The 9,504-nt window shown below is 55.3% G+C and overlaps 1 protein-coding gene and 1 non-coding gene across 4 annotated transcripts; one reads left to right on the top strand and one right to left on the bottom strand.

Moving 5' to 3' along the window:
- Positions 1–605: 605 nt before the first annotated feature.
- LOC113448484 (uncharacterized) lies at positions 606–8,791 on the bottom strand. Of its 3 annotated transcripts, XM_087914770.1 has the most exons (4): positions 6,832–7,653; positions 6,099–6,393; positions 3,163–3,303; positions 606–948 (listed from the first exon to the last, which is right to left on the bottom strand). In XM_087914770.1, exons 2-4 carry the CDS (start codon positions 6,187–6,189, stop codon positions 764–766), a joined length of 417 nt encoding a protein of 138 aa, XP_087770896.1. In that variant the 5' UTR covers positions 6,190–6,393; positions 6,832–7,653; the 3' UTR covers positions 606–763. The 3 variants fall into 3 exon arrangements, 1 of the variants encoding a protein (XP_087770896.1); XR_015739786.1 differs by lacking the exons at positions 6,099–6,393; positions 6,832–7,653 and adding an exon at positions 8,773–8,791; XR_015739785.1 differs by having other exon boundaries at positions 6,099–8,443.
- Positions 8,792–8,833: 42 nt separating this feature from the next.
- LOC113448487 (U6atac minor spliceosomal RNA) lies at positions 8,834–8,958 on the top strand. Its single transcript, XR_003375749.1, has one exon. It is a non-coding gene; the product is annotated as a U6atac minor spliceosomal RNA (small nuclear RNA).
- Positions 8,959–9,504: the final 546 nt, after the last annotated feature.

The following is a 9,504-nucleotide window of genomic DNA, read 5'->3' as shown; positions in this document are numbered from 1 at the left end:
GCCTGCCTGCCTGCACAGTGGTTAGAATACAGCATTGCGGTCCAAGTCTTCCCACTACCAGGAGTTTGATCCTGACTGGCTCCAGGTTGACTCAGCCTTCCATCCTTCTGAGGTGGGTAAAATGAGGACCCAGATTGTTGAAGGCAAGAGGCCGACTCTGTAAAGTGCTTAGAGAGGGCTGTAAAAGCACTGTGAAGCGGTGTATAAGTCTAAGGGCTATTGCTATAATACCTAAGCCCAGGTAAATGTATCTCAAGAGCCAGTTTGATGCACCAGGCTGGAAAATGTGAGAGTGTGGGTTCTAGACCTGCCCTAGGCATGAAGCCAGGGGGATGCCTTAGGGCCAGCCTCCCTCTCTCAGCCCTAGAAGACAGGCAATGGCAAGCCGCTTCTAAAATCTTGCCGTCACCCAGAGTCAACATCAACTCACAAACCCACAAAATGGGGGACAGTTTATCTTCTACCCAGAGAGCAAACCCAGGTTGAGGTGGCCGGCCTCAGGAGGGGAGGCTCCGTGGCCTTTGCATGAGGAACTTTGGAGAAGCTGGAAAAGGGATGCGGCCAGATGGACGCAGACCAGGGAGAAACGGCATCACGTCCGAAAGCAATTTCTCAGCGTGCTTTATTTAGACTTGCCAGTTCTTACAAAACTCAGGGAATGCGAATGCCAAGGAAGCCGCCTCCTCCGATGGCCTCCAGGGGACCCAGAAGGCTGAGAGAGGAGGAAGGCCTCCGGGCTCCTTTGGGTCTTCTGAGATCTGCTTCATAGGAGGAAGGTAAGCAGGAGCGTCCCCAGGATCAGCAGGTAGCAGAGGGGACAGGAGGAGGAAGCAGGGGACCCATTGCAAAGGTCTCTGTTGCAGCAGTGGATCCGGATCCCTGGCAGCTCCTGCTGCTGGCAGTGACGGGAGGTGGCACATCCGCTGGTCAAAAGGACCCCCAGCACCGCTGCCAAAGACAGAGAAGGACAACGAGTCACCCTTGTGTCTGGCAGGCCAAACGCCAGCTGCACTGACAGCCTCTCTGGGACTTTGGCTCTTGGGTTGCAGGGCCAGCTCTTGCGAAGCCCACCCCCTGGCTTGAGACCATCCAGCCATAAGAAAGATTTCACCTGTCCCGTCCCTCCCCAAATAGAGGAAAAATGAGCTTCTCCTGGGACTTCAGGTGTGAATTTGACATTGCAACCAGGTGTTGTGGTTTGCCGGCAGCAAGTGTGGACGGCTGAGGTCTCAGAGAGCGAGGACTCAGGTGAGGGGCCTGCATGGGAGGCAGGGATGGGGCCAGGACCATCAGGGAGTGGAGTGCTGCCTTCGGAGATGGTGGAGGCTGGCAGCAGTGAGGAAGAGCATCCCGATGAGCCTGTGCCCAGTGCGTGTGTGCGCAGGGCTGCTCGAAGGAAAGAGCAGCTGCAGCAGCACAGGCGATTCGGGAGTAAGGCTGCAAGGTGATGGCCCCTCCCTTAAGAGATAAAAGCCAGCTGAGAAACCGGAGTTCTTTGCAGGAAGCAAAGAAGTTTTTGCACTTCCCTTGTGGAAGTTCGGAATATCTTGGTTGGTGTTTGGAGACCCTTTGTGTTTGAAATATTTCTTAGTCACTTTATCTAGTGTTCTTGGCAGCCTTGCACAACCTTGGCAAGGCTTGTTCTTATCGGAGCGAATTAGTTTGAAACAGCCTTTTAACCAGGAATGAACAGAATTCGTAAAGAATCATTAAAAGGTTTTGCTGTTACCTCCATTTTGTGTTTGTTTCCTTGGAACAAGGTTTGGGTCAGAACACCGGGAGGACCAGCTGATGATGATGACAGTTTTGCTTCCAGTAGGTGCAATGTTCTGCTGGGGGGCGTCCCTCACTACAGAACAGGCAGTGGGGTGGGTGGGAGCAGCTGTGCCCTTCCTGAAGCTGCAGAGGCCAAAGTGGCACCACTGACCCACTTTTCACCAGCTACAGCTCAGGATTCCCAGGAAGTCCTTTGGGCTGCCCACCATCAGGTCCCCGGACAGGGAGAGGCCAGGAATGGGCGGCTCGTCTGCCTCAGGAGGCCTGTCCTGTCCTCTTGGCCCCTCCCTGCTTGTGATTGCAGTAGGGGCGTCCATGGGGGGCGGTGTCTCCCAGGACAGCCCGCCCTTTTCCCGTCTTGAGGGCTTGGCAGGGAATTCTCCCTGCATCACGGGTGAAGTTGAACTGCAGCTCTTGCCATCCCCAGACCTGACCTGCTGTCTCCCACCTCTGCTCCTGCCACCCTGGCCTCTGTCATACCCCAGCTGGAATCTGATTCCGAGGGAGAGGGGGCACAGCTGACAGGGAGTGGGAATGTGGCTCTGGTGGCTGTGGAGGAAACTGGGGAAGGGCACAGGCCAGCTGGGCATTCTGAGGAAGACCCAGGCCCACCCCCTCTTCATCCTAGGGCATGCAGGGAGGAACGGATAAGGGAGCAATGTGGTTTATAGGGGAGGAAAGGGCCCTGATCCCCTTCATGGGCTGCAGCTGGGAAGACTGTAAAAGGGCAAACTGCGAATGGCAAAGTTGCTGGAAGCAAAGCATGCATTATCTTTGCCAAGGCTTGTTTGTTTTGTTTTGGTGTCCTCCCACCTGTGGGTGTTGTGTTATCTTTTGGAAGTCTGCAATTGATCATCCTGGCCTGTCATGTTAATTACTTCAGCGTGGTTTGTGTTGTTTTTATTTCTACTTTATCTGTACTTTGGGTTCGGACTGCATTTCTTCCCTTCGTAGACTGTTTTTGGACGAGTTTGATCTCCAGCCAAGGATAACTGGACATTGGGGGCCAAGTTGGAGGCATTAAAGGGAATTAATCTACTTTGGTGACTGTTATTTTTGTGCCACGTCCCAGGTCATCACAGCCTGCCAGTTGTGCTGATGAGTGAGGGACAGGGGGCCACCAGGCTAGAGAGGGAGAAGGATCTCCGGAGAAAGTCATAGCGAGTTACCTTCATGCCTTCATCCTGGGAGGATCCCCAGCAGAATCAGGCTCCACCCGGAGGGACCTTTGCTCCCCTTTGACCAAGAGAGTCAGGGAGGACATGCATCTTGCTCGGTATTTGTGGCCTTTACGCCCCAAACAGGCCCTCTGTTGACCGCCCCCCATCTCTCCCATCCGCTTGCCCAGAGCTGTGGAAGGAGCAAAGGGGAAGGCTGCCAACTCACCGCTTTCCATCTTGATGCAGAACCGGTGCTTGAACCCCTGGTGGGAATGGGGGCAGGTGACCACTTCTGGACTGGAGCAACCGGTGTTGACCGACCGGCTGCCCACGATCACATTGCAGCTGTAGCACTGGAGCCCGGAGGCTGAAAGCGGGAATACAGTGGGGTGTGAGGGAAATTCACTCCTGCAAGAACGGTGGTCCTTCTGTTCTAGCTGTTCTAGGATGGGAGCTTTTAGAATCTGGAGGTTCCAGATTCTTGGCTCCAACCTTGGCAACTTTAAGTCTGGAGGACTTCTACTCCCAGAATTCCCCAGCCAGCAAAGCTTGAAGTCCGCCAGGCTTAAAGTTGCCAAGGTTGGAGACCCTTGTATCTAGTCCAATTCCTGCCCAACACAGGAGACCTGATTCCTAATGGCTGCCCAATCTTTTGCATTGTCCAGGGGGTTAAATGTGGCACTGGAAGAGCCCTGTCAGATTCCGTGTTCTGCAAGTGGCCATTTCATTGTTCATTCCCCACCCACCTTCCCTGGCATGTGCAGCCCAGAAGCGATCCCCATGAGAAATATGGCTTTTAGTTGAACTGTTATTTTAAGAAAATACAATTTCATTGTTTTCTTTAAAAACCTCATAATCAATACATTTCAAACAACCTGGATATTAGATTGCAATGCTGCAGATAAACTACAGTACAACTATATAGTAATAGTGTATAAAAAAGAAAGCTATTGAATAAATGATCGTGTGTAAATATGTGAGACAGTATACCTTATGAATGGTAAATGATAGTAAACTATTCATATAAACTATTATTTAAAGGGAGTTATATGGGGAGAAAAGTGATAGCAGCATTTAGGGCAAGCCCACCTGCTCAGTAACCCGATGAATGCCATCAGGATTCATAGAATCATAGGGCCTGGGAGGGACGTGGGAGGTGGTCTAGTCTGGGGTCACCAACCTTTTGAATCTCAGGGACCACCAAACTCATAATTTTAAATCCCAGGGACCACTAACCGGTTCTGTGGGCGTGGCCTAATTTGTGGGTGTGGTTTGGTGGTCATGTGACTGGCTGGGCATGGCTTGTATGTAAATATTATAAATATTTATATAAATATTGAATTTTTTATAAAAAAGAGCAACTTTTACCCAAAATCAGGCAAAGCAGGCAGGCAGATTGAGTTGCTCACAGAATCACAGATTCATTCAGAAATCTATCTATCTGCCATTGGCTAGCTCAGTCTGACACATAAATTTTGCTTGCAAACTCACAAAATTAACTCACAACACACCATGTACGTAAATATTGATTTTTTTTTCTAAAAAAAGCAATTTTTACCCAAAATCAGGCAAAGCAGGCAGATTGAGTTGTTCACAGAATCATTCAGTGATCTATCTATCTGCCATTGGTTAGCTCAGTCTCTCAAATTTGCTTGCCCTGAGTCTGCACTGAATTTGCTTGCAAGCAAACCTTCAGTCCTAAGGGAGATTCGGCTGTGCTTAAAAGCAGAGGCGAAGATCTAAATACTAGCTAGAAAGCAAGAAATCCAACCATTTCCTGCTTCCTAGCTAATCTAAATCTCCCGGCACAGGAGAACAAATGATGGTCGGAAAAAGGAAAAATAGCAATTTTAGCAAGCAAGTTTGCCAGGTAAGGAATGAGTGGGTGGGGAGGGTTCCTGCGGGCCACGTGGGCAGCGCAGCCTTGTGCTTCTGCATAGCCTGGATTAATTGCTTTGGGGAGGTGCTCTGGGGATTTCTCTGCGGCCCACCAAAATTTTCTCAAGGCCCACCAGTGGCCCGCGGCCCACTGGTTGGCGACTGCTGTTCTAGTAGGTCTTGGTCAGGGGGTTGTTTATTGCATCCTTGACCAGCGGGTGTCCAATCTCTTCTTGAAAACCTCCAGTGTTGGAGCACCCACAATTTCTGTAGGCAATTGGTTCCACAGGTTGATTGTTCTCACTGTCAGAAAATTTCTCCTTAGTTCTAGTTTATTCTCTCTTTGTTCAGTTTCCATCCATTATTCCTTATGCTTTAGAACATAGCTTGACCCATTTGTCACTGTAGCAGCCCCTCAAATACTGGAAGGCTCCTCTCCTGTCTCCCCTGGTCCTTCTCTTCCCTAGACTAGCCAGGCCCGGTTCCTGCAACCCTTCATCCTATATTTGAGCCTCCAGGCCCCTCAATGCTGCTGGTGGATGGATCCTTCTGGGCAGCACATTGTGCAAGAGAACCTCACCGGGGTCTCAATCCGATTGAGCAAAGGTGGCATGAATTTCTGGCTGCCAGGCAGTTGGAGGAGGAGCTGAAACCGGTTTTCCAGAGTTTGAAAGGGCCAGAAGGGTCTCCCCTCCCCCCCTTAAGGACCGGGGCCAACGCTGCTCTTCGGGTGCAGCCCGTGGAGTCTTCGGGGTCCGTGGGGGGAGCTGCCAGTCCTGCAGCCCCAGAAGAAGAGGCCGACCTCAGCTGGGGGCTTGTGCAGGGCTGGTCTTCTCGGGCAGAGGAACCTGGAGCCTGGGGGGTGGGTGGGAGCTCAAAAGGAACCCTGTCCAGGACCCTCCGGCCACCGGGGGGGGAACACACCTTCCCCCAGCGGTAGCTCGGGACGACCTGGACGAACAAGGCTCGACCTGCTGATCTCGGGGCGCTGCTGGCTTCCCCGGGTCAGCCGAGCTCTCCCGGCCTTGGGACCACCGGCCCGGGGTTTGAGTGCAGCCGCGGGAAGCTGCAGAGTCGCGGCTGGAGGGGAGGGGGTGGGAAGGGACCACGGGGAAAAAGTGACCCCACCCCCACCGCCCGGAGAGGGAGTCCCGGCTTCTGCAATTCCAGATCGGGCGGTTCTCCCGAGATGCCCCGAAGGTGGCGAGGAGCGGCCGGGCAGCGGAGCACGCCAGCCCGACTTGAGGGACGGGACAGACCCCCACCGACCCCCCCGGTACTTACTGGTAGCCAAGAGGAAGGATCCGGTCAGGAGGCGGAGGGTCCCGCCGGCAGCGAAGCCGGTCCCGCCGAGCCCAGCCATGGGGCGAAGCATCCGCGGGGGGACCGAGGCTCCAAAGCCCGCGCGGGGAAGCCGGGCTGGGAATGAGCAGCCTCCCGCTTCTCTCGGTCGCCTCGAGAGACCCTCCGGCGTCCGGAGTCGAGCCCGGGGGTGGGGTGGGTGAGAGGCGGCGTTTCAGCCCAGCTGTTCCTGTCCTCCTTCCCGCGATAATTCTCGGCTAATACAGCTGTGCAGCAGCTGATGGAAAGGCATCTCTTTAATCAAGGTTTAATTCGAAATCCAAAGCGAAATCCCCTAGTTGGATTAGAATGGAGGAAGCTGCTTTTCTTTATTAAGCTCTCCGCTCGCCTTTCACGAACAGGAGAACCCCCCCGCCCCAAATAATAATAATAAAATAAATAAATTCCCTTGCGTTGAATGCCGGGCAGAAAGAAGGCGAGTTTGAAGCCTGAAACGGTGACATTCAAAGAGTGGAGGGGGCAGAAAAGGGAGGGACGACCCGAAGGCCAGATAATTCGTTCAAATATATGAGGCTTTTTTTTTAAAAAAAAAAAAAAAAAGCTTAGCAATATTGGAAAATAATTTATTACCGGAATGAAACAAGGGTTACACGTTGGCTTCCTTAATAACCTGCCACTTTTTGAACTAAACCCAGATTAGGACCAACCAACGTACTGTCAACAATCAGAGGACCCGGATTGTTGGGAAGAAGCGGCTGACTCTGCAAACCGCTCCGGAGGGCTGGAAATCCCAGTGGGGCGGTGTATATGTCTCCCTTCCCTCCCTTGTCAGAAGGCAGCGGTGCAGGCTGGCTCTGCCCACGGAGCCAGAAGTTCGATCCTGACCAGCTCCAGGTTGACTCAGACTCCCGTTTTTCTCAGAACAGTAAAACGAGGACCCGGATGGTTGACGCCACTTCGAGAGGGCTACAAAGCACTGTGAAGCGGTATATAAGTCTAAGTGCTCTACGTTCCTCAACGGAGGGCATGCGAAGAGCCGCAGGGCCGCCTTGGCGGGGCCAACGGGGGCCCCTTCGGTGGGGGGCCAAGCAGCTGGGCGGGGAGGGCAGGTAGCGGGCCAGGAAAGCAGCCCCAGTCCAGCCACGGCCAGGAGACCTCGGGACTGGCCTGGGGCTTAAGCAAGCGGAGCCCAGGAGGAAGAGGAGGAAGGAGAGCCGCGGCAGCTGCAGGGTCCCGCTGAAAGAGGCGGCGCGGGGGTTCGGTTTCTTATGGGTCGGAAACGATCGGAGCCCCGTAGTGGCTCCAGCCTTGACTTCTTTGGGGCTACCTGTGCCCGGGTGGAGGCTCCGGAGTGGGTGGGAGCCAGGAGTGGGGTGCGGAGCGGCTAAAAAGGCAAAGCCGATCTCGGGGTGCATTTTCGGGACTCCCTTGCTCGGACCCTGGCCGGGGTTGCCCGAAGATCGCCTCGAAGCAACGCTGAACGAGACCGCCGAGACTCGGCCCGGGACTGAAATGCAGAAACCGGCTGCCCCCCTCCCCGCCCCGCGTTGCCTTGCCGGGCAGGAGCCATGCGGGAGGACCCCCCGCCCAAATGCGGGCAGGTGAAGGGGCGCCCTTTGCCGAGGCTCGGATGCTGCTGGGGCGGGGAATAGCGCGGGTCCCAGTGGGAAGCCGCCCAGAATCCTCTGCCCTGCGCAGAGGGAGGGTGGGCCAGATGGACCCTAAGGGGCCCGTCCGGTTCTCGGATTCCGGCAGCGTAAGCAGGTCTGCCCTCCTTGGCGCGGTGGGCGGGGAGAAGCGAACTGGGGGGCACGGGGGCAGCAGAGCAGGGGAGGAGGGTCGCGGACAGGAAGGAGCCATTTGGATCAAAGTGGATGGGGCTCTGCCCATCACCCCTCCGGCCCAGAAAGACCGAAGCCCACCCGAGAGAGCTGGAAGGGTGGTCGGGGGTCGCTAAGCAGGACCCCCTTGGCGAGGTGCAGCCGGGCCCCTCCATTGGGGCGGTGCCAGTCCGAGAGCTGCTGCCCTGTTCGGTAGACGGGACCCCCCCACCCGGGGTCGCCTTTCCCCGCCCGCCTGGCATCCTCCCCGAGGCAGTCAGCGACCCCAGACCACCTTCAGGGGCCACGTTGGATTGGATGTAGGCCGGGGTCCCCCAACTCCCCCCCCCCCTTGCCTGGACCCCAAGTCTCTTTCCGGAGCAGCCCCGGAACGGGGGTCGAAGCAGCTCCTGTGACCGAGGCCGGGGGCGGGGGGGGTGGAAGTAGCGCGGTGGGACTCGAACTCGGGGTTCCTGGCGCCCTACGTTCCCCTCGGCCACCATCTTGGAAAAGGGCAGGTGAAACCGACGCTGCGGGCCCGAGGACGTCGGTCTTTTCCCTCGGCCGTGATTTCTCTTATCGCGAGGCTTCGTCCCCGAGTCAATCAACATCTTGCCAAAGAGGCCAAGCGAAGACGCGCTTTGCCTCCCGATTGGATAAACTCGTGCATATATTATCGCGGGCTGCATGGGAAAATAGTCATTGACGGGAACAGAATCCTATTGCCTTCGATTTACTAGCTATGTTACACCGAAGATATGCTCTAGATTGATCACATAACATTAGGAAACATCTAAAACGGCCGAACCTCCTTGCCTACGTCTCACTTTTCTTACCGTAACCTGGAAGTCTACCTGTCTCAGAGGTTTAAATAACCGTGGAGTAGTATTCTTGCACGTGTTGTATGAAAGGAGAGAAGGTTAGCACTCCCCTTGATAAGGATGGAAGAGGCCCTTGTGGTCTTTGCAACACGCATATGGTTAAGGCGCTGCCACTTACGTCGTGGCATCTAACCAGTTTTTGGGGCGTGGCCTTGCTTCCTTTTCCTTTTCCTTCCACGCAGGCGGTCCTGCCGCGGGCAACCAGCTCTCCCCTCCTCCTCCTCCTCCTCCGATGGTTGTAGCTGAGCAACACGGGCTGCTTGGTTGCCTTTCTGAAACCGCAGCTCTCTGGAAAGCTGGGCAGGGCTGGGCCTTGCCAGGGCCTGGATGGGAGACCCCCTGAGAGAGTCCCAGGGCCGCAGGGACCAGAAACAGCAACCGGAAACACCTGCCAACCCCTTGTAGGGGCACCTGTGACCGCCTGGCAGCCGAAGGCTACCTGGGGGTTCCTGTCCACTTTTCCCTCTGTATTCCCATTTCCTTAACCAGAGAATCAGCTCTGGGGTCACTTTCAAAAGACCCACAAAAGCGGCCAGGTGTTCTGGTCGGGATGGGCAGGGAGCCGCAGGTGGGTGGCTCTGCATCCCACCGATTCCTTCGCCTCCCCAGCTGGGCTCCTGGGTCCTTTTCTCCTGCAGGTCTGGAGGCTCAGCCTGGCCGAAGGGCCCCAGTCACCCTCCCGCCATC

The sequence above is a fragment of the Pseudonaja textilis genome, chromosome 17 (assembly GCF_049901715.1).
Source record: "Pseudonaja textilis isolate UNSWEBS1 chromosome 17, rPseTex1.2, whole genome shotgun sequence".
Classification (NCBI taxonomy): Eukaryota; Metazoa; Chordata; class Lepidosauria; order Squamata; family Elapidae; genus Pseudonaja; species Pseudonaja textilis.
The sequence above is the reverse complement of the archived record's forward strand: the minus strand, read 5'-3'. Positions and strand labels throughout refer to the sequence as shown.

Excerpts from the sequence above, each read along its gene's own strand:
- LOC113448484 (XM_087914770.1), bottom strand. The coding sequence starts at position 6,189 with ATGCTTCGCCCCATGGCTGGGCTCGGCGGGACCGGCTTCGCTGCCGGC. Across the intron at positions 3,304-6,098 it reads ATCCTTCCTCTTGGCTACCA|CCTCCGGGCTCCAGTGCTAC; the intron begins GTAAGTACCGGG and ends TCCCGCTTTCAG. Across the intron at positions 949-3,162 it reads CTGCATCAAGATGGAAAGCG|CGGTGCTGGGGGTCCTTTTG; the intron begins GTGAGTTGGCAG and ends TGTCTTTGGCAG.